Source organism: Notolepis coatsorum (assembly GCF_963971535.1).
Source record: "Notolepis coatsorum genome assembly, chromosome: 5".
Lineage (NCBI taxonomy): Eukaryota > Metazoa > Chordata > Actinopteri > Aulopiformes > Paralepididae > Notolepis > Notolepis coatsorum.
In genome coordinates this window covers 18,198,997-18,224,057 of record NC_140169.1, presented here as the reverse complement: position 1 = coordinate 18,224,057, position 25,061 = coordinate 18,198,997, and the positions used below count along the sequence as shown (strand labels likewise).

Here is a 25,061-nt window from a genome sequence, read left to right as displayed (position 1 = left end):
AACCAAGTGCCCTAAACCATGCGTTCTCGGCTAACGAATTCATGACATTTTTTACCAAGAAAATTGACCTCATTAGAGATGAAATTGTTGCTTTACTCAACAATCAGAGTCCCTCCCAACCTCTGATGGGCCTTCCCCCTGACTTTGATTCCAGCCATACGCTATGCTGCCTTGAAAACATCTCACTTAGTGCCCTCTCTAAACTGGTTGGCGTGGCTAAACCCTCAACCTGTCTGTTTGACCCTCTTCCAGCAACTCATCAAAAAACTCTTCCCAACTCTAGGCCCTGCCCTACTCAATATCTTCAACACCTCCTTGTCTACTGGCGTGGTGCCCCTGGCCTTTAAATCAGCCGTCATTAAACCACTACTTAAAAAACCGAACCTCGACCCTCTAATCTTGAAAAATTACAGACCTATCTCCAGTTGTCTATTGGATTCTATTATATGTTGTACTACTGTATTGCACATCGTTGCGGGCAAGACCACCCGCATTTCATTGTATACTTGTATGCCGTGACAAATAAAACTCTTGACTTGACTTGAATCTTCCGTTCCTATCCAAAGTGTTAGAACGGATCGTCGCAACGCAACTTACTGACCATTTATCAAACAATAATCTTAATGAATCTTTTCAATCTGGCTTTAGAGCCTTACACTCCACCGAAACGGCGGTTACCAAAGTCACAAATGACTTACTGCTCTCTCTTGACTCAAACCTCACTTCTGTGCTCTTATTGCTTGATCTCAGTGCAGCCTTTGACACTATCGATCACTCGATTCTTCTAGGTCGGCTTGAGAATCATGTTGGCATTCGGGGTCTCGCACTAGCTTGGTTTAAATCCTATTTAACTGATAGAACACACTGCGTGGTCTATAATGATTTAACATCTGAGACCCTCCCAGTGCAATGTGGTGTCCCACAAGGCTCTGTTAAATTAGGTTAACTGGAGCTGTGGAGGCTCCTTGCTGAAGAGCCAGCGGGGCAATGCGGTTGTTCATTCACCGGCTTCCGTGCGCCGCCCGCGGCTTGACTCGGTTCAGCGTTCACCCTGATGTAAAGTAGCGATTTTTATTGTTTTGTCATGAAAACCCAATTACATAATCCAACATATGTGTAAAGAAACAACATATTCCAGTTAACGGTATATTTTTTAATGATTAATTACGGTATAAATTAGGTTAACTGGAGCTGTGGAAACTATTATCTTAAATTATGGCTATGTGTCTAATATGGCTGTCTCAAACACAAGGACCTGGGGGAGCCTCATGCGCATGCGCGGCTCTCTGCCGCGACTCTCTTGTCTCTCTTGCCGCAAGGCCGCGTGCTAGTGGATTGATTGATTGGCCGTGTGGCCAATCAGAGAAACGCTGAACGAAAAGCTGAACACAAGTTGGTTGCCTTTAATATTCACGCGTCCTGCAGAGGCCCATCCATAAGACGGTGACGTTGGTGGAAGCAGAATGAAGCCTCTTGCGCCCTCTAGCTTTGTCTATATCTCTATCATTCTATCTTTTTCTCTCCCTCAGGCGGAGGTGATTCGGCCGGTGGCGGCCAAGGACCATAGTTATTGTAGTTATTTGTAGTTATTGCGTTACGTTTAGGCATTATGTGGGCAGTTATCGTAAGAATCATATACAATGCTTATATATGCTTGGTGGGAGTGTAACTGCAGGAGTGTCATAGTGTAATTCTAGTTAGCTGCAGTGTGATGTCATAATAGAACCGGTTATAACAGGCTAGAATGCCCTGGTTCATTGTGATGTCATAATAGATCGCCCTGTGTGTACGGTCCTGCTATGGTCCTGCTGCCTTGTGATGTCATAATAGATCGCCACTAGTGTATAAATACGGAGACCCTATAAGGTTCGTCCCTTCACTTCTTCACCATCTTCAGACAAGCCACATCGACACCAAGCTCCATAACAGTCCTCTCATATTGCATGCAGTCAATAAGGTACGTTTGGGGCTGTACTGCGCTTGTAGTTAAGTTCATTGGGTTAACAACCACCCTTGTAACGACCGATAAATTGTAGGTATGTTGTTATGGTTTGATCCGTGATTGATTGTATTTCATGTATGTTTTCACAGTTTTACGGTTCGGAATAAAGATGTTCTCTTCGAACGGAAATAAAGCCAATCAGTAACCATCAAAGACGAGTTGCTTCATCATTGCAAGAGGGACAGTTACACCATTTGTTAAAGATTATTGTCCGCCATCTTGTTTTTCTGAAAAATCCGCACGCGGAGTGATGTGATTCGGTTGTGGGCGGGACCAGGAGCGTGGATTGTGACAGATACATACGTGTAAATGGACTGTTTCAGCCCATCAGAACCGAGAAATTTGCATGCCGTTGTATAATAAACCATACAGAATGGATAGATGGCACTCCAGGAGGGGGGAAACGGCTTTTTTTGGTATATAAATCCAAATGCATAGAAATGTAAATTGATATTAATCGTTTTTCCATTGTTCCAATACCTATTGTACTTTTGAAAACTATCTAAATAGCATTTGATCAAAATCATGGTATGATGCTATGAATCTTAGAACGACATAGTTCCTTTGAAGCACAACCTAACAGATTATATCTATAGATTCACAAGTTTTGGTACAAATCCCAAATTACATAGTGTAAGATTTGAGGGGTCACAAGCTACACACATGCACGCACAGTCGCACACACACATAATCCAGCCGATGGAAGGTTGTGGGTTTTATTAAAATGCCAGCTCACCCACAAATTGGCAATATAACATGGAAATCTGATAAACATAAAAAAAATAACACATTTAGTTTTTTCTTTATATTTCTTATACTACTCTTCCAAATGGGAAACGAATCTGTCCATAATTAAAGAGTTCTTGATAAAAGTAGAACAAGAGGATTCAAATCCACAGTGCGTCAGATCAGAAGAAGTCTGCGGCGGAAGGCCGTTTAGGGCTCTTCAGAGGCTTAGCGGCATTGGGGTTCTTTTTCACACTGACTGGAGACTTCAGAGCCTTAGCGGCATTGGGGGTCTTTTTCACACTGACTGGAGACTTCAGAGCCTTAGCGGCCTTGGGGGTCTTTTTCACACTGACTGGAGACTTCAAGACCCCACACTTAGGCTTCTGCTTGGGGTCAAAGGGCACTCGTGACGAGCCATCCGGGCTGACAAGGAGGCTCTGGTCATTCTTCTTGAACTCTGGATTTTTGTGTGAGAGAGAGAGCGCAGTGGGGAAGATGTTTCAATCATCATGAACAACTGTAGATGTAGTAAATAATAAGTACAAGCGGTCTTACATGTTTAACAAAAACATGGTTAGAAAAAAAAAATGGTAAAATTCTTCTTACCGGCTGTTTTGTTATTCTTTAAACCAAAGGTAACCTTCTTTAGGTCAGACTTGGGGGTGTGGAACTTCTGTGAGATAGAAACATATAAATCATATGACATTAGCTGTATAGATTAAGTACATAATTACAATCACTATTCAAAGAAGACTATTATAGTAATTCATATGGTTGCTGTAATTAATTCAATGTCTCCGATGACATCCCTGGTGGTCGTATTCAAACAAAGTTTGTAGTCCTATGAGAGGAGACCCAGGGCTTTCGGTGGGCTTTGGAATTTCCAAAAATTACACTACCCAGCCAGCCTCCGTCAATCATCTGACTTCTGGATTTACTTTCTTATTTCTATAATCTTTCAGGATTATCTCCCACAAACCTGAACGTTAGGCATAAATTAGAACAGTTCGTTTCTCTACCTTTCTGTGAACGTCTAGCAAAAAACGGTGTTGCAATCTGATGAAAAATGGCGGAGATATTTTCATTATAAACAAGTAACTGTATATACTGTAGATTTCACAGTTTTTGCTGCACGCCTGGTGATACTAAATCCAGATTTAACTCTGCCCTGGAAAGGAGAGATTTGGCCCGATCCATAGATGTGCGACTTGGCTATAATAAGGTAATTTATAGGCCCGATATTCTATAATCATATTTTAAATTGCATGTGTCCAGATGGCAGAATTCAGTACTGCATCTACAAAACCTCCTGTTAAGCCCTAGCTTCTGAAAATCCACCTAAAATACATACCTAAGTAAATGGAAGATTGCTCCACTTCTACATGGTCCATTTGCATGTTCTTGGTATCTAGGGACATCTATGGATCTCAGGTAATGTATTCCCAGTGTCAGAAATAGTGTGTCTGTTACTAGGCTTGAGTAAATTGGAGAATATAAATTATGATTTTTCTTTGCATCTTTGACGGTGAATAACACCATGCTGAAAAATGACCAGACAATGAAAACACCTTCTTGAGATCACGTGTACAATAAATCTAAGCAAATGAATAAAGGGAAGATTATTAAACTGAAGGTTTTGTAGATGAATTCTGCCATCCGGACACATGCAATTTGAAATATTATTATAGAATATCAGACAAAATAATACAGGGGATTTTCTCGTCCTCCATATGCCTTAAACATGCTGTTATCCAGTTTAAAACTGTACACCGACTGCATTGGTCTAAAGACAGGCTCTCTAAAATATATCCCGGCCACTCTGCTCCACATGTTCTGGACGTGCCCAAAGTTGCACACCTATTGGCAGGCCATCTTTGACACCTTCTCTAAGATATTTGGAAAGGTAGTAGAGCCATCTCCATATATTGCAATATTCGGAGTGGCCCCAACGGACATCCACTTCAGATGGTGGGAATCTAGAATGCTGGCCTTCTGTTCACTATTGGCCAGAAGGCTAATACTGTTCAAATGGAAAGACCCAGGTCCACCGGTGTACAGCCACTGTGTTACAAAGGGTCAGATTAAACCGAATATATATATTTATTGCTTGAGATCCCATGTATAATATTTGTATATCGTTTGATATCCCTTGTATATTCTTTGTATATATACACAGAATATCCCTTTACCTAGGTACAAACCAGACCATAATACTCGTTCTCCTATTGGACAGCGACCCCTAGGCGCCAACGGCCATACCCCCAATGGCAAGTTCAAAGACAACGCCAAGGCATGTCTCAACATGTCCAGGTTTGCGCAGTAATACGAGACAGAACTGAGGTTGGCACTAGATTATTCACCTTACGTATAAATACGTCGCAGGTGGATACAGCAGTAGAGTATCTAAACGTTGAAGCCTTCACCACGATACAACGTGCCGTGAAGTGGGCCCCTTTGCCCCTGAATAGAGCCTTGAGAACCGCGTGTGAATATATAGCTAAAGTGTCAGAGTTTAACGCCGTATCGTGGAGTTCGACTTATTCTATTGTGAAGTAATAGTCTATTATTTATAGTGTATCGTGCGGCTACCGTTCTACAGTGACCAGCATTACCACCGGTTCGTCGTACCTATAGCTAGTGCACTTATCCAGGCTGGGCGGCCTAAACTCGTGCCACCACCCGAGGAGTCCTAGACGAGAACCGTTGGATATGTACACCGGAGAACCTACACCGGCGAATGCAGAGCCTTTTCCGGCTGGATTATATTGCTTTGGTACTGTGGCTGCTGGAGCAGAGAACCGTCTACCCCACTGTCGTGTGGGATCTACCCCTGTGAGGAGCACCCTCGAGCCCGCCTCTAGGACCAGAGGCTGGCTAGCTTTCATCCATGATGTCGTGCATACTGGATTATAGCTGTTGCTTTGTCTAAGGACCAAGGGAGTACTGCACTGGCTCCTGTATCTGGAGCCTCGTTATTCCGCGTTGATCCAGACTTTGCTCCCGAACATTCCTCTACCCTGCCGGCTTACAACCGGAGGGAACCCCCTAGTGTCTCCAGCTGACTACGAGTGTGCCTTATGTAATTACTATGCTACAGGTGGCGTCAGTTATACCCATCTTACTATTCTCATGGACTTACGCTCTTGACCTACTTTAAGTGTTCTTCGCCTTACAAGCGCAATTATAATTCTCAATCTGTAACCTACCGTTGCTGCTCTAATAATAATAAATACCTCTAACTAGAACTTTCTTTGTCATTGCCGTATTCTTGTGTGGGTGTTCACCAGATATATCATGTACTGTATGGCCAGTAATTAAAGTACATAACTAAGTAGTGGTTTAATAATACCATACTCTCAATACAGTCAGGGAATTGTACCCCTCAGTTACACACTGGATGAGAGAGGTCATGTATCATATTAAACTGGAGAAGATCAGGTATACTGTCAGAGGTTGTACCTAGGGGTGCACCGATGTATCGGTCGGGTATCGGCCGATAAGTGCCTTGTTGACTGCAATCGGCCTATAAGCTCGAATGTGCCGATGGCAGTAGCCGATAAATTCAGTCGCGTCCTGCCAACGGCGCCGCCCCCAGTTCCCCACACACACAAGCTACTGCATCAAAGTTACTACTAAATATTCAACATTCTCTTTTGAGACTCCGCTTCAGACTCTTATCATTTGGCACTAAAAGCTAAACATTGTCACCGATATGGCTGTCGGCAACATGTCATTAATTGTGTACGCGAGGTGGTCGCTCAGTGACGACGCTAACATGAGCTAGGTTAGCTAGCATGAGCTACCGGGAGGTGGAAGACTAACGTTACTGGTGAAAATGTGATTTACGTTGGAATACTCCTTTGCCAACTTGCTGTACTTTGCTTGCAGGTCTGCAGCCATTATTGCTGGATTATGAATAGCCCCAACTTTAGCCAACGTAACGTTATGGCTAAACCTTTAACGTTAGTTAACGCTAGCTTTCGGTTAGCTGTTCAATGCTATTAATAACACAACCAAGCGAACCCATCACAGCTCCCCGTCAACACCGCTCTGTCGGGAGGATGGCATTTAAGAAAGTATCTGCTGTTAAAATGACACAAACATTCGTTTTGTGGCATTAACGTTATATAGTTAGTGTTACACGTTCAATAACATCAGCATATTATTTACCCGAAGATAGCAAGCAAGCAAGGCATTACTCCGTTCATAGCTCAGTTCCATTCCGTTGCTAATTCCGTACCCAACTACCCATTCTGCAATCTGTTAATAAAGTTTTCAACCAGACAAATGTATAGAAAGGCTTTGTTTTATTATAACATTTGTTGCAGTAAAATCATTGTGTCTCGTTTGGTCATCCTGTGGAGCGATGGTCGGCGGGCAGCTAACGTATTAGCTACGTTAAGTTTGTTGTGCTCACACTCGCAAGCAGATCAATGGCGGCATGCCCTGAAGTAGAAAATGAATAAACGCTTGCCGATTGGTGGTAAGAACAGCAGGAGGTGGGTGCTAGCGATGTGGCGTAATTGGCCGAATCGACTGTCAATCAAAATGGTTCTATTGCATTGGTTGAAAGCTCTGGTTGAGAGAATAGGGTCCATCTGCAGGCCGCCAGACGATACTGGGAGAGGGATAGTGATACATGGCATGGTGGAATTAATACCATAAACATATTTCTTGATGTTTCCTTTTTGTAAGTAAGTAAAGAGGCCTACAAATACAAACACACATACAAATATACAGTAGTTTCATTAAAAAAATATATATATATTAAAAAAAATATATATTAAAAAAAAAATTACAAATACTTATTTTTTGCCACAAGTATCGGTATCGGCCGATTGTGTTAGTTGAACAATCGGTATCGGTATCCAATTTTCATATCGGTGCATCCCTAGTTGTACCGAAAAATTCCACAATATTTGGGAACCTTTCCTAACTTTCTTTGAGGGTATGGAAGCGGATAATGTGACAGAGGCGATCTGACTGGCCTTCCTAGTCTCTCAGCTATTATTCTATTATTTTATGTTCTTACTTTTCTTTTTCTCTATCTACAGAATACAAGAGATGCATTATGTCACTGCTGTCTGGTGATTTAAAAGCTAAAAGGAAAAACAATGATTAATAAATGCTTTAACACTGATTACCAGCCATGCAGTGTGCCTTACCCCCGTTAAATGCCACCACCCACTTCAATGATAGCGTTGTGAACGCATAATCTCTGTCTTAAATTATGGCTATGTGTCTAATCTGCCCGTTGTTTATCAATGACTTGTTTGCAGTCAACATTGTCGCAACGGATTGATTTCTCCCCCCCCCCCCCCCCCCCCCGCTTCATTTCCGTTTTATAGCATTTTGAAAAGCCCTCGTTTAAGGAAAATATAAAGATTCCGTGATAAAAGGCATTTACTGGAATACACAAAAACGTAAATTTTTCGGCCTATTTATGAATAGTTTTCAAATAAACGCTAGATTATCGATAGTACATGTGTACTTATGCACGCTATAGAAGCGGGCTGAAATATCGATTATCTCATTTCCTGGCCACACACACGCATAGGGCAAACGCTGATATATAGGTGAAAATAGCTCTGATTATCCCAAGACTGGTAAAATAGATTCCTTACCTCAGATCAGATGTTATCCAAAAATATTATTCCAATTACTGATAGCCATTCGATATCGATCGCGTTTATTGATTCAGCATAGGGTACTGTAAATACATAATCCAGGCGTTTTCCGGGCCGGCGATCACAATGGATTCTTCAGTTGGCTCGACGGAAAAGTAAAATGAGGAAACTGTGGTGCAGTTACACAGGGAGAGACGATAGGGGGCGGTATCTTCCCAATTGAGCTCAGAGAGAGTCTGCAACACCAACCTGAGGCTCGATTGATGAAATACGCCAATAAAAAAAGAATACGACAAACAAACGCTATATAGCGTTGGCGGGCACTCAACGATCGGCATGAACTAACGACAAAACGCGTTATTTATTTAGACGGGACAATGCAAAATTAATGAACACTGTGGAGTGTAAAAATTGACGGATTTAGCACGAGGCTAATTTCCATCCGTTGTCCCCAAACATAAAAACAGGACTCATAGAAACAGTAAGAAATGTACAAATACATAAAAACAGGACACATAAAAACAGTAAAAAATTTTACAAATACATAACAGCATGTCACATGTGGTCACTTGACTGGTTGGACTTCAGCCATTTTTTTGTTGCCCTCTAAAAGAAGCAAGGGTGGGGCTTTCCCTTATGGAAATGGGGAGACTGTTCCATGTTTGACTGCCTTTTATGGACAGGACGTTTTGGCCAAACGTGGTCAGTCTACGTTGGACCATGCAGTCACCTCTGGTGTCTGACCTGGTGCAGAGTCCAGTGTTTCTTTGTTTGTAGATGAATTCCTGTACAGGAGGGGGAGCTAGTCCATGTAGGCATTTGTAGATGAAACAAGAGCTTTTTAAGACTTTGAAATTTTCAAAGCTCAAAAAGCTATATTGTTTCAAAATATTGCAATGGTGGTATGCCAATGGTTTCCTGGCAAATACCTTGATGGCTCTATGATAAAGCTGTTCGATGTGTTTCATGACAGTGACACCAGCAAATGACCAGTTTGTGAAGCAGTATTCAATATGTGAGAATATCATGCAATGAAGTTGCTGGCATCCAAAGTGTTAAGGTATCTTAGAATGATTCTGTCTGGTATAGGGGTGGGGGGAAGGGAGGGCCTTATTTTATTTTTATTTTCTTTTGGCCCATGTGGGACCGCCTGTGAAACCTGAATCTTCAAATAAAAAAACCTTGTTCAAAAAAAGAATATAGAATATCAGGCCTATAAATTACATTATTATAGCCAAGTTGCACATCTATGGATCGGGCCAAATCTACTCATTCCAATGGCAGAGTTCAATTTGGATTTAGCATCACCAGGCGTGCAGCAAGAACCGTGAATGAAATCTACTGTAAATAGTTATTTTTTTTTTTATTATGAAGACCGCAGGGATTAAAGCAAAAAAAATCTCCTGACTGAACTTTTTTTTCAGGCCAAGTCATATTCTTATTTTAACCTCCACTGTTTTTTTTTTTAATAGCGTTAGCCTTTTAAGGGAGCCTACTTGTTTCGGTTTCGTCGATAATCCAATGTACAGTTCCCCCCCCTCAACCCAACCTCCTCCAATGTAGTTCCCCCCCTCCACCCAACCTCCTCCAATGTACAGTCCCCCCCCCTCCACCCAACCTACCCAACCTCCTCCAATGTACAGTTCCCCCCCCCTCCACCCAACCTACCCCACCTCCTCCAATATACAGTTTCTTCGTCAAATGTATATACCGGTACTCTCTTTTATAGACTCTTATTGTATCACAAACAATACTGTATTTGTAAATCTTGTATGTCATAAATGTATAGATGTAGCAGTATTGTCTATCTGTATGTTGTGTATGTCATATATGTTATGATGAATTGAAAATGGGGGACCCTGATGTAAACAAGACAAAGGTAGCTAAACGAACTGTGCTCTAATTTATGCCAATAATGTTCAGTTTTGTGGTAGATAATCCTGAAATTTTTTAAGAAAAAAGAATTCTTCCACAAGTAATTTGCTTGACAGAAGCTGGCCAAAGTTGTTTTTCGAAAATGCAACGCTCATTGAGAGCTCTGGATGTCCTCTCCTCATAGGACTGATATATTTCACTAATAACACTTTAAACAATTGGTAAACAAACGTATTGCTGAAAATATACACTATGACGGCTCTTGTGACATGGTTAGGGTCTTTACGCTTGGCTACATAAAAAAAAGCAACATTGATCCATACAGTCTGTAGACATGGATTTATGACGTGATGTCATTTTTGGGTCCGGTACCGGACCAGTCAGGCTTAAAAACAAAAGACAGACTCATCAACTGAATACTTGTGCTTTTGACTGAACATCCCAGATCAAACATATTTCTGTACCTTCTTGCTGGACAGGGGTGTGCTGGTCCCTCCCTTGGCTCTGCAGAAGAGAGGCGTTGGGATGGGGCTGTTGCTCTGGAAGGTTATGAAGTCAGATCCCGGCACCTTCTTCTGGGACTTCTTAGAGCTCAGAGGGGTGGATGGCTCCTGAGGAGGCAAAACCGCTTACTGTACTTTAACTGAACAAAATGGCAAAAAAATTCAATAATGTCACTAACAAATTACAAAAACTAATTCATCTTCCAATTATCATGACAGATTAATACATTATTTATGTGCAACTGATTATTCTGTTGATACTATATCTACCCTTACCTACTCTTACTAGTTATGCTGCTGGCCAGTATGACTTACTACCATAGTGTCTTTATACCTGTACATATCAATACTACAACTCTGTACATACATCCGATTAGCACCATTACTCAGTAGTCCACATTTATATATTTTATACCCAGTTTAATGACCTGTACGTTGTATATTAGTGTTGCACTTTACCATTACATTTGCACTCTGGTTGGATGCCAAACTTCTTTTTGTTGTACTTTACTTGTGCTGTATGACGAGTTGAGCTTATAGGACTAGATAGTAGGGGTGGACGGTATGGTCTAAAATGTATATCACGGTATAATTTGAAGCATAGACGGTAACGGTATATATCACGGTATCAGTGTTTCCGTTAGAATTTTTTTTTTGCCTGATAGGCAGGCTATATAAAGAATGACATCCTCAAGGCATGTCGATTTATAATATTTTAACTTAAAACTAGGCTACTTTTGCGTATAAAGTCATTATATTCCAAATAAAATAAGTCCCGAGTCTGTGCTGCTCCCATTGCAAACAGCCGGGCTGGATGCTGGATTTTGCTAGAAGCATATGTAGCTGCAGAGCCGCAGAGCCAGCGGCGCTTTCAGGTCTGGTCACAGCTTTCAGCCGTTGGGTGGGGGGGCGCTGTTGAGCGGACCTGACAGCGCTGCTGGCTCTGCGGCTCTGCAGCTGCATGCTATTCGCAAATCCACTGCTGCAGCCGTCCTCCCGGCTCCCGCTGCAGCCGTCGTTATCATAACACTACACGCATATCATAATGTTTACAGCAAACTGTAGTTGATCACCAGGTATGTTTTATTAACGTAGAATAATTCATATAAGAAAAACGATATGGACATCTCTTACCTTTCTCCACTGGTTAAAAATGCCAGGAACTGAAATTGAAACTTGCTGTGCGCCGCGGTGATATGCGTTTATTATGAAATGACAATTGCGTGTTGACACGCCCACTGCGCGAAGCCTCCTAAATAACTTTTTCCAGTTTGCACATATCTATTATCTATGACTAATTCTATCTATTTTTAGGGGCAAATGCGATTGAAATAGTCGCGCTGTGGTTACATGACGTCATTGCTATTTTAGAGCTGCTCTACCGGTTACACGGTATAGTCAAAATCCATACCGTAGAGCAAATTAATACCGTTTATACCGTATACCGTTTATACCGTCCACCCCTACTAGATAGTACAATCCCTTAGATAATCAGCACTTGGTAATATAAAATATCACTAATCTAATCTCAACAAGGTAGCTAGAATAAAGACTCACGCTGCTCAGCTTTGCCTTCTTGGCAGTAGTCTTCTCCTTAGCCAGGCCATTGGTCACGGTGGCTTCCTCCGCTGCCAGCAGCTCGTCTGCCTCAAACTCAAACACCACTGGAATCTTCCTCTTCTTCTTCTTGCCTTTTTTCTCAGAGGAAGGGGGCCCCGCACTTTCTGAGAGACTCTCCTCAGCTGGAGTCTCAGCGACTGCCACACCTGCCTCTACCTCGCTTTCCTGGGAAGCTGTTGCCTTCCGTTTCAGTTTCTTTTTCCCGACTGGCGTTACAGTGACGATCTTGGACAGCAGTTCCTTTTTATCCACTTCCTGTGTCGTGTCTTCCACCGCAACCTCCGTCAGCTCTTCAGCCTTTTGTATTTTCTTCCTCTTCTTTTTCAAAGGCGTTGTGGTGCAGGCATCTGCTGCAGGTTCCTCAACGGGTGCAGTTTCAAGTGTCAAGTCCACCAAGGTTTCCGTCTCCTCTTCCTGCGTCGTCTCCTTCTCCACCTCCTCTGGGTTCTTCTCAGCCTTCAGGCTTTTCCTCTTACTCTTCTTCTTCTTGGCTAAACCGGATGTAGCTTCTAGGGTCAAGTCCACTGCTTCCTCTTCCCGGGTCAGATCCACTGCTTCCTCTTCCCGGGTCAGATCCACTTCCTGCTTGCCCTTCTTCGTTTTAATTTTCAGTGGGGTGGCTGTGGCATCTTCTACCACCATCTCACAACTTCCTCCCACTACCTTGACTTCACCCTCAACCTCCTCTGCTTTCTTCTTCGCCATCAGGCTTGGTCTTTTACTCTTCCTAGCTGGGGTGGTGGTAGCATCCGACTGGGGGGTGGTCTCTGGCTCAACTTCTATCACTATAACATCGCCTTGAGGGGCTGCAGCAGCCTGCTCCCCAACAACTTCCACCATGTCCACATTGCCCTGCGAGACCTCTGCATTCACAGGCTCCTCAGCGTGTGTGGCTTCTAGTGTTAAGTCCACGGTTGTGACCACTTCCTCTTCCCGCGTCAGGTCCACTTCCTGCTTGCCCTTCTTTGTCATTTTCTTTTTCAGTGGAGTGGTCACGCCGTTCTCCATCATTGTGAGGTCGACATCCGTAACCAGCTCAACCTGTGCTTCAACCTCGACCACCTCTGCTCTCTTCTCCGCCTTCAGGGTTTTCCGCTTGCTCTTCTTTGCTGCTGGGGTGGCGATAATGGCATCAGTCTCAGGGCTATCCTCTGGTTCTGCTGCGGCCACTTTGACATCTGCTTCCACTTCAGAGACTTCTAGGGTCTCAGGCTCCTCAGCAGGTGGAATAGTCTCAAGAGTCAGGTCGACCTCCTCTGCTTTCCTCTCCACCTTGAGGCTCTTCCTTTTACTCTTCTTCTTGGCTGGGGTAGTAGTAGTAGTATCGGTCTCCGAAGTGGTTGTGAGGTCGACCTCCGCAACTCCTCCCACCGCCTCGACCTGCGCTTCACCCTCGACCACCTCCGCTTCACCCTCGACCACCTGCGCTTTCTTCTCCGCCTTCAGGCTTTTCCGCTTGCTCTTCTTTTCTGCCGGGGTGGTGGTAGTAGCATCAGTCTCAGATTTAACCTCGGGTTCTGCTGCAGCAACTGCTGCCTCTGGTTCCTGGGAAACAGAAACAGGATCCTTCCCGCTTGCTTCCATGCCTGCCACACCAGCCTCAGAGACCTCTAGGTTCTCAGGCACCTCAGCAGGCGGAGTCGGCTCAAGAGTCTGGTGCACCTCCTCTGCTTTCCTCTCCAGGCTTTTTATTTTACTCTTCTTCTTGGCTGGGGTAGTAGTAGTAGTATCAATCTCTGAAGTGGTTTCAGTTTGCTCCGCCCCTGATTCCGAGACCTCCACAGTGGGTTCAGAGACTTCGGAGTTCTTTGTAGACAACGATTCCAGTTGGTCCTTTTGGGGGTCCTCTGTTGGCCGAGACTCTGGTTGGCTGGGTTCCACTGTGACGGTTACAGATGTCTGGCTCTCCAATGCCTCCTCGGAGGGCTGTGGAGTTTGCGATTGAACCTCTGTCTCCATAGGAGTAACTTCCTCTGTGACCTTCACAGGTGATACCTTCTCCTCTGGGACAGAGGGAGAGGTCTTCATCTTCTCCCAATCTCCAGCCTCAGTAGAGTCTAACAGGGGAGACAGCTCAGCTTTTGCTTCTGGTACCGCCTCAGCATCTTTAACTAAACTTTTTTCCGCGTCCGCTTCGACAAGTGAAACCGTGACCGTTGCCTTCACCTCCCCCGACTCCTCTCCTACCGCACTCGTCCCCTTGCCTGCTTTCTTCTTCTTCTTCTTCCTTTTCCTTTTCTTATTAGCGTCACCGGTTGATTCTTCTGGCTCGTTGTCATCTTTTGCAGCGCCCTTGCTCGCCTTTCCTGGTTTCGTCAGCTTTTTCTTCCCTAGGGCACGACGAGACACAGAAGCACCGATGACAATCATTGCCTTCAGAAGGCCATCATACTAAACACCAAGGAAGGAGATCAACCTTTTCATCACCCAGCCACAGTGACATATTCTAACTAGAATGGCACCCAAAGAAGCTACAGCTGCGCTACAAACACATCCCCATGTAAACCCACCCTTCATGAAAAGAGACCGTAGACTGAGGGGTCCATTACAAAGTTGTCTAGATCCACTTTTTCCCTGCATATTTCGAAAGGATTCTAGTAAGATCATTTTCAGGGGAAAGCGTGATTACATTTGAGCATCTACTTTCTAAAGAGAGGATTGCATGCCATGATATATCATAAAACATGATTTCATTGTTCATCTTTCTGTTGCAGTCTTCAGTCATCCTGCCTTCATTGAGGGCTGAAAACATCTTCTGTGTAATAGTCTCTTTAGAAGATGCTTTAGCCCCTTTCGTGACTGTGACGCACAGAGTGAATACAGTGTCCCTTATCCCACCATGTAAAATTCCTACAATTAAGTCTGTTTCGCTTTTCTCAAAACACTTCTCGTACAAGTATCGCAGAGAAATTTCAAAGGTATGCACAGTTGCACGAGGGTTTAGGACTGACGAGCGCTAGGGTTTGAAAGCTTGGCGTTGCTAATAAACATTTAAAATAATTTTTATAAACTGGTCAACACAGCTTTGGGTGCCTGATGCACATGCGCTATGATCACAGCGCAGGCACATCAGGCAGCTAAAGCCGGTTTGAGCAGTGTTGACCAGTTTATAATTAAAAAAAAAAAATGTTTATTAGCAACGCCGAGCTTTCAAAGGACACCACACCAGGCAGTCAGCGCAGTGCCATCCCTGTAAATTAGGGTCTCATCCATCTGATATTTTCTATGCGCAAGTGTGCAATACACCCTTGTGCTTTGTGTGTGGGTGTAACCAGTAGGGCTGGATATAATTTCAAGTCCATCCGTCCCCCGATATCGGTGCTAATACAGATACCTTTAACCCTAATAAAAAAAAAATGCTTATGTGCATTATATTGACTGTTTGTTCAATATAACGGTTTGCCATTGCAGAACAGCAATTAGCCAAAACAACAAAAGCAGCTCAGAAAGTCAGTGGAAGAAAGGAGATGACAGACGAGCAGTAGGCTATCTGGAATAATCATCTGAGGTTGGATACCTAGCCATAGTAACCAGACAAATTCATTATTTTACCAGCCAAATTGATGAACACACCAAATGATAGCTAATTACCTGTCAAACCCACCGCAGACAAGCTTATTAGCCAAAGACCATATTTACCAGGATTTGGCTGGTGGTCATTTCCCCAAAGTCTTGGAGGTCTGTGAGGTCAAAGTCTTAGAGGTCTGTGAGGTCAATTTATGCAAGGTCAACGTCTTGGAGGTATGTGAGGTCAACGTCTTGGAGGTCTGTGAGGTCAACGTCTTGGAGGTCTGTGAGGTCAACGTCTTGGAGGTCTGTGAGGTCAACGTCTTGGAGGTCAACGTTGTGAGGTCAACTTAGGTACCTTTGAGTTTCTTGGCTGTGGGTCCATCCTCTTCCTCCCCCAGGCCTCTTGCTCTCTTCATCCTTTTTCTGCTACCGAACATTTCATCGTCATCCTCATCCGTGGACACTTCCTCTGGATACTCTTCCTGAGGGAATATCCCTGAGAGAGAGAGAGAGAGAGCAGGGATTAAAGCAAAAAAAAATCTCCCGACTGAACTTTTTTTCAGGCAAAGTCATTTATTTTAACCGCCACTGTATTTTTATTTTTTATTTTTTAATAGCGTTAGCGTTTTAAGGGAGCCTACTTGTTTCGGTTTTGTCGATAATCCAATGTACAGTTTAACATTTAAGTGCGTTTGTTTTCAGGTTTGTATCTTTAATTTAATTATAATGAACCAACTGAGAAAGTGTGTAAATCACTAATAGAACAAAAACAACAAACTGTGTGTGTGTGTGCGCTTGTAGTGCTCCTTGAATGAGATCACCACAACACACACACACCATTGCATTAATCAGGAGGACAAGAAACTCTGCATACCTTTGTTTCACAATGAAAAGTGCTTTATAAATAAAATGAATTATTATTATTGTAAATAACCCCATGAAAGGTTTATTATTTTTATGGGTCATATTTGTGATGTTACTGGTTTCAGGGTGTGCCTAAAGTGATCAATGTGTTGGGCCGTTTATAGAGATCTATGCCAATTACTGTTTATGTATATCCGGGACTTTTTTTTATAAGAATTGAGAGGCCTACTACGGTATGTGTATATGTGACCTTTATTTTGAAAACAGTGTTGCGACGCAACCTTGTTTAAGTTTGCGCTTTTGACAGTGAAATGTTCAGTTCAACTTAGTTCGAAGGAAAGACTCTAATCAAAAAGGTTTAATGGACCTGTATGAGGCCATAGCTCTTACGGTGGGACTTTATAGAAGAGGAATGTAATACTATGCAAAACGAGAAATAAACAGTGATTTTACCAGCAGTAAGTTGCAAGCCACTTTCGTACGGGGAACCGTGACAATTATTAGTATTATCTTATTTGCATATTGTCTCATTATTAGATAGATAGGTTGATACTTTATTGATCCCCGGAAATTTAAGTAGACAGTATTTAAGTATTGAAAAACGTCCTAATAGTGGGCTACTCACCTAATACATGGCTGAACGTTAGAAGTGTCCGTGTCCCCGTCATTGTAATCATCACTGCCAGTGCCAGATCAGACTTAATTGGCTATGGTCTCTTATCATCTCTCCACATCGGACGTGGTTGTCATAAGATGGACTGATCCGTTCTTCTTGCAGAGCAAAATTAGCGGCTTAAACGTATTGAAAGGAAGTTCGGCGATGCCACATTCAGTTTAGATTCGATTGTTCGCTAGGAATTATGGGATTTGGTGTTGGATGTATGGACTCTACGCAGACGGGGACATGGTATTTAATCGCACAATAGACTACAACTACCAAGTTGAATAGCGTGGCCCAGATTCACTTCACACGCAAATATTTTTTTCACACAGGCTATGACTGCTTGGCGCGGCAGGAAAAAATATTCCCCTTTTCATGATATTTGACGCCTCTGATTGGCTCAGGGTAAAATCCGTCACGACTCCGAATCAAATGACGGAACTCCAAATCAAATGGACGGATATCCGTCTCAAGACGGAACGCTTTAATGCCTGAGAGAGAGAGAGAGAGACAGGTAAATAAACAAAGTGTGTGTGTGGGGGGGTCTGTAAGATGAAATGGTGATTATCAGAACTCCTACCTTCATTGAGGTCACGCAGACTGCAGAGAACAGGAAACAGAAAGAGAAGAAATCAGTGAGCATATTTAAAACAAAGGCGACACAGCTGTACCCCATCACAGCATGAAACATCAGACCCATGGGAGGCTGCAAAAAATACCTACCGTCTGAAATCGGCCCATTTGCGAGGAACAAAGAAAGCCTCCCAGCGCGAATTTTAATTTGGAGAAAGACAACTTTCTCTCTGTACTAGCCAAACAGCTCTCTCTAGTGTACGCCATCCGCATGAGCTCAACTTCAATATAAAAGCCCTACGCACACCAACAGTGCATTGCCTTGGTAACAAGGGGTTTAAAGGCATCTTACCAAGGTTACCTGGGGAGTAGGCCTGCCGCGATAAGCAATAAATCGATTAATTGCCGCGATAATTAAAATGAATGCAATGATTTTGACGGGCGCGATTAATTGCTATTTGCGCGTTTGTTTTAATGAGGCGGACCCAGTGCCCCTTGTCAGTCACTGTCCGTGTTGGGAGGCGGGCCGCTGGCTTTACTACAGAGCACAGCACAGGAGCTCCGTGGGGCTAACGTTACCCCTCATTGTGTCTATTCTACTAGCATTAACGTTACTCATACAAACAGAGTAAACACAGTTTTCAATCAATCAATCAATAACAACATTAACGAGACCCTCGCTGTGTCTATTCTGCTAACGCTAACGTTACCTCTCATTGTGTCTATTCTACAAGCGTTAACGTTAGCTAGGCTGTCTATGCTAACGTTAACGTTAGCATTAGGCTAACAAGCTGTAACGTTACCAGTCGCGTCTATTTGCTAACGTTAGCATTAGGTAATAACCGGTTTAAAATGGATGGTGATTACCTCACGTTGTGTCTATTCTACTAGCATTAACGTTACTCATACAAACAATCAATAGCGAGTTATATTGATCACGCTATGTACGATAGCCATGCTAAAACGCTAGCACAACATTAGCACCTAACCTAACAACAAGCCTTAACAAGTCAGCGATCTTTTTGCGAGACTAAACTCTCCGCTCGGTGGCAAATTGTGTTGATGTCGGTTTTGTTTAATCAATAAATGAGGCAGAATACACAGTGACTGTATCCTTTGTTTATTGCACTTGTGCCTGCTGCAAACATAATGATTATGTTTGCAGCATAATGCAAACCCACCCACCCAACCACCTCCAATGTACAGTCCCCCCCCACCCCCACCTACCCAATCCAATGTACAGTTTCCACGCCTAATGTATATACTCTTTTCTTTCTGGACTCTTTTTGTATCACAAACAGTACTGTAATTGCAAATCTGGTATGTCATAAATGTATAGATGGAGCAGTACTGTCTATCTGTATGTCATGTATGTCATATATGTTACGATGAATTGAAAATGGGGGACCCTGATGTAAACAAGACGAAAGTCTCTCTGGTCTGCATCCCCTTAACAATTGTATGTATTGAGCTGTACTGTACTGTACCCATTCTGCAATCTGTTAATAAAGTTTTCATTCATTCATTCATTCATATGAAATCCTAGAGACGCGTCTCTATTCTGACCAATCAGTGGTCTGCAGTGTTTCACGTGACTTTTCTGGTACCCAAAGTACCTGATAATCACAACAATACTTCCGGTCCGGTCGGTGGGCTTCAAAATAAAAGTCTAAAACACAGGAAAAGACGGAGCGGTGGGCTTCAAAATAAAAGTTTTGGGAAATAAATTTCTCAAAAAAAATTCTCTAACCGGTCGCAATAATATCGCTTATCGCGATATTTTCGGGGGCAATTAATCGCCCAGCAAAATGTGTTATCGTGGCAGGCCTACTGGGGAGTATACTAGTGTTGTCACGATACTGGAATTTCGACTTCGATACGATACCTTGAAAAGTATCGATACTTTCGATACCAAGAATTTTTTTTTTTTAACAAATTTTGCTTTTGTTGCTGGTTGATTCTCCTCAGCTTCTCTCTGGTACTATACGAGAAGATAAATACACTTTTAAAACCCTTTGTTTATCTTTAGATCAGAGAGAGAGAGAGAAAGAGAGAGTGGCTGCTGGAGATTTTAGGTCTACTGAGCGCACCTTTCTAGTTATGACGAGAGTGTGAGAGAGAGAGAGAGATTTTTACAGCTAACTGGGCTCGCTGCCTCAGCTCTGTGACAGTCAGATCAGACTCGTAAATCTGCTGCAGCAGTGCACGCCTTGCCCCTCCTCCTCCCCGTCACAGTCGAGTGCATGAGCAGCTCCTGTTATCTAGCTGGCTAGCTACTGATAGCTCCTGATATCAACGTCTGATATCATCAGTTTGGCATTCGATTTCGCAGTAGTTGGCTAGTGTTGGCTAAGTAGCTATCGTTCCGTGAGCTAACGTTAGTAGCTACCTAGTGTTGGCTCTATCGTTCCGTGAGCTAACGTTAGTAGCTACCTAGTGTTGGCTCTATCGTTCCGTGAGCTAACGTTAGTAGCTACCTAGTGTTGGCTCTATCGTTCCGTGAGCTAACGTTAGTAGCTACCTAGTGTTGGCTCTATGATCGTTCCGTGAGCTAACGTTAGTAGCTACCTAGTGTTGGCTCTATCGTTCCGTGAGCTAACGTTAGTAGCTACCTAGTGTTGGCTCTATCGTTCCGTGAGCTAACGTTAGTAGCTACCTAGTGTTGGCTCTATCGTTCCGTGAGCTAACGTTAGTAGCTACCTAGTGTTGGCTCTATCGTTCCGTGAGCTAACGTTAATAGCTACCTAGTGTTGGCTCTATCGTTCCGTGAGCTAACGTTAGTAGCTACCTAGTGTTGGCTCTATCGTTCCGTGAGCTAACGTTAATAGCTACCTAGTGTTGGCTCTATCGTTCCGTGAGCTAACGTTAGTAGCTACCTAGTGTTGGCTCTATCGTTCCGTGAGCTAACGTTAGTAGCTACCTGGCTCTATGATCGTTCCGTGAGCTAACGTTAGTAGCTACCTACATTTTCAACAACGGAGGAACGACAGCTAACGTTAGCTAATAATAGCGTTGTTTACAAACTGAAGACAGGGCTGCGCTGCCCGGCTGTGAGGGGGACTCAGCTTGTGTCTGTTGCTCTGAGCGAGGAGGAGGAGGAGGCAGAAGGGCAAGGCTCTGGCAGCGCGTCTGTCTGTCAACAACTTGCGGGAGCAAGCCAGCTGGTACCGATACTGCAGAAAGTATCGGTACTTCGGGAAATGAGTATCGAAGCCGTTTTAAATATTCAGTATCGATATTTATCGATACTTCGATATTTTTGACAACACTAGAGTATACTACAAAAATAGATTATGGGGTTTAGCGAGTTAAGTCCAGGTTTAACCGGGGGGTTCTCAGTGCCACAAAAATGGTTAACCTTTTACCAAGATAGATCCCCCTGGTAACTTATGCAGCACTCCTAACCTGCTCCAGAGGTCCAGATAAGATTGAATACAGAAAAAGCACTGCCTATTGACCAATCTACCCTTTGGGAAATGGAATATAATTACAAGACCACCATGTTGAACAAACTTTCTTCAAAGTGACAAGAGTTATTTTTTGGTGTTATTATTATTAACACTTTGATCGCCATGGGTTAAATTCATAATTTACCATCCCTCGCCAGCTCTATTTGTCTATGGAGAAGTTCCCCTTCTTTGCAGGGCTATACCTTTTTAAATTCTATTGCTACATTGCCATTATTATGGCCCATTCAATGTCCTATATGTATTGTTCAGGGTGTAGCAACGTTAAACGTTTTCATTCACATATTCATACTAAAACATGGTCTAAAGTATAAGTATGTTTTTATCGTTTTCTGCAGCTTTCTTCAGAACGTGATTTATAGCCCTAAATGCATTATATTGATGATCAAATACAGTTTGGTAGGAATCTGTGCGAGATAAAAAGTTTCAACTGGACGTGGTTCTAGACGTTTCTAAGCATCATCTGATGATGACCGGATGGGCGGGGGATCGTTTATAATTCCGTGGGCAGCGTTAGATGATTCATCCAGAGTGGGTCATATGTTCATCAGATCAGTTAGTATAGAATACGTTAGAATATATCGCTGAATCTTACTGTGGCTTCCTCGCGCCGCTGGCAGATGAACGTGGAACAGATTTTTTTCTATTATGGGATGTAGAAATGCCCGATCCATTTCCAGGTTGTATAATAGTATATACGTCCAAATAACGTTGTTTATTGAGTTAGGGCGAGCGATCTATTATCCAGTGTTTCAAGATGGAGTCGCGGGAGCTATAGAGAGTGGCCGGACCACATTTGGATGAGTACTACCGGTTCTAGGGGTGGACGGTATAAACGGTATACGGTATAAACGGTATGAATTTGCTCTACGGTATGGATTTTGACTATACCGTCTAAACCGGTAGTGCAGCTCTAAAATACCAATGACGTCATGTAACCACAACGCGACTATTTCACTCGCATTTGCCCCTAAAAATAGATAGAATTAGTCATAGATAATAGATATGTGCGAACTGGAAAAAGTTATTTAGGAGGCTTCGCGCAGTGGGCGTGCCAGCCCCTACCGCACGCATGTAAACACGGATCTAGTAGTCTAGTGGGACGGGACACGGGAGCTCAGCTGTCGGCGGCGTCTCCCTGAGCTAACGTTAGCTTAGCTACCGTTACAAAATGACCCAGTCAACTATTCACTTTTAGTTTAATACATGATGAGGCATTGTCTAACCGAACGGTATCTAGTCGGCCAGCTACCGATAGCTCCTGACATCAACAAACGCTCCACAAAGTCTAGTAGAGAGAGACGTGTGTGTGCTACCTGTTAGCCGTTAGCTCACGTTAACGCAAGTTAGTTCACCGTTCAAAACGAAATGTCCCATTGAACTAAATAATTCACTGAGGCGTTGTATTAACGTTATATATCCGGCTTAGCCGGATAGCTCCTGATATCAATGTCTTATAACACTGATTCGATGCGTATTCGAGCTGAGGGCTTGCTAACGTTATAATAGGGTCCAGGTGCAGCGCCGGAGAATCCTGGCCGTATCTCTGCTCGAGGCTACTCGAGTATAGGTCCAGGTGCAGCTCCGGGGAATCCTGGCCGTAGCTGGAGGCTACTAGAGTACACACAGACAGTGGAGCTTGTTGCGTGGTGGCGATGTCTCGCAGATAATACAAGTACAAGTCTAATTATATAATATATATATTTTATAAGAAAAAAAAATTATATAAAATAAAAAAAAATGTTTTATCAAAAACGATGATACCGTGATATATACCGTTACCGTCTATGCTTCAAATTATACCGTGATATAAATTTTAGACCATACCGTCCACCCCTAACCGGTTCAAAGGTTAATATCCGGTTGGCGATCTGCCGATCGGCCACCAGATGGCGCTCTTGAACCGCTAGAGAGTTGAGGAGATCAGCACTGTGTCTCAGGGCTCCGGAAAGGAAATATGATTTCGATGACAGATTTTTGAAATATTGACATCAAAGACGAGTTACGGCGTCTTCGGCAGAATGAGCATGGCTCTGAATGACGTGAAAACTCGTTCCCGGCGATCATAGTGTTAAGAGTCTGCAAACCCTGATAATTATATGAAAGATGGATCATCATTGTCCCTCTTTTCAGTAGCCTATATCCTCCAAATACTGCGAAAACGTCAAAGGCTTGATTTTTATCAGAGTGTGACATTTGTAAGTTAGCCGTTAGCCTATAGAAGGTTTCACTGAAACTGTTGCTAGGGAACAGTTTGGGAACCCAAATGTATCTCCCGTCAATTATTGTCACATTGAAACAGTCAATACTTGATTGTTTTTACATTTGTTCCTAGTTTACGCTCCATATACTGAGGGAGTGAGTGAGTATAGAGAGGTCCTATGGCTATCATTACTCACGTCTTGACGATTCTATAGAGTTTCGCTCTGTTGAAACTGGGCGTCTGACTCCGACTGGCCAGCTCGAAGAGCTTGTTCGCTAGGGCACTGTAGTCAAACTGCAAAACACACAGACCATTCAGACCAGAAACCAATCATGCTATTTATCATATCCAACACTTGCATTTATTTCTGAGAACAAAAATCAACATGCATTATTGCATAATATTGTATTGTATGTATCAGCTGTCAGTCAGGTGGATGGCCCGTAGCCTAACAAGCCAGGAGGAATCTTGATTGATTGATTTCACAACGACAGACTCACCTGGGCCTCCGTCCCTATTCAATGGCTTGGTGCGGCCAAAACTGTGCCGGTCCAATCAGCTTTGGATACCGATCGGATTTAACGACGCAGGCTATAAGCGTTATTGAGGCAACAGTGAATCATTCTTAGAAATCACACATAACGGGGCAAGCTTGTGCCTCATAGCTTGGATGGAAGTGAGTTGTGTAGTTTCATTATGTGACCCCATCTATAAATCTATACTTTCCACAAGCAAGTTGTCCTTCCACGTTGCTCTGATTGGCCACTGACCTATGCTAATTTTTTGCCCCCACGCCGGTATGAGAGAAATAATAATAATGAGCAGCGTAGAAATAATAATAAGACTTCCGGTTTAGCATCAGCATGTAATGGTCGCATTGGTCACAGCTCGTCACCCGTTTTTTTTTTTTGGCTTCAAAAACCACTTTTTACAACACCAATGTGTTTAAACCTTGACGTTAGAGCTGCCGCGGTATTGATGTTTTCCTTACCATTTGCAAAATATTTCCTACCGCCGCGGTTATTACCGCACACACACACACAAAAAAAAAAGAAGTTTGAATGCATTTTTTTTGTAGTCTACTCTTTATAGCATATAGCCTGCCTCTAGTCTAAATGTCTACCTTTAGAGGATGACTTTGCAGCATGAATATTGTTTGGGATTCGGCATGCACGCATTCGTTATTAAAAGTAAAAAACGGATTCGAAGTCTCCCCTCGGTGTCGCGAGCAGGGGTGGTAGCGGCGCGCCCGCCGGTTACCCCCCCGACCCTTTCTTCTTCTTATTATAACGTTACTACTTATGATTACAAAGGCATTCGATTTGTGGCATTAACGTTAGTATAGTTACACGTTCGTATTTACCGGACCATAGCAAGGCAAGCGTTACTCAATTAATATCTAAGTTCCTTTCTTTGCTCAGAGCGTG

At 43.1% G+C, this 25,061-nt stretch overlaps 1 protein-coding gene across 1 annotated transcript in view; it reads right to left on the bottom strand.

The window, feature by feature from the left end:
• Nucleotides 1-1,814: 1,814 nt before the first annotated feature.
• The window catches only part of rrp1 (ribosomal RNA processing 1), a 61,204-nt gene continuing 37,957 nt past the window's right edge, over nucleotides 1,815-25,061 (bottom strand). Inside the window, exons 10-16 of the mRNA XM_084313875.1 lie at nucleotides 23,831-23,928; nucleotides 17,972-17,991; nucleotides 16,222-16,362; nucleotides 12,294-14,686; nucleotides 10,698-10,844; nucleotides 3,338-3,404; nucleotides 1,815-3,188 (exon numbers count right to left, since the gene is read on the bottom strand). Of these exons, the coding sequence (XP_084170001.1) occupies nucleotides 2,911-3,188; nucleotides 3,338-3,404; nucleotides 10,698-10,844; nucleotides 12,294-14,686; nucleotides 16,222-16,362; nucleotides 17,972-17,991; nucleotides 23,831-23,928 (3,144 nt within the window). The 3' untranslated portion in view covers nucleotides 1,815-2,910. The remainder of the gene's footprint in view (nucleotides 3,189-3,337; nucleotides 3,405-10,697; nucleotides 10,845-12,293; nucleotides 14,687-16,221; nucleotides 16,363-17,971; nucleotides 17,992-23,830; nucleotides 23,929-25,061) is intronic.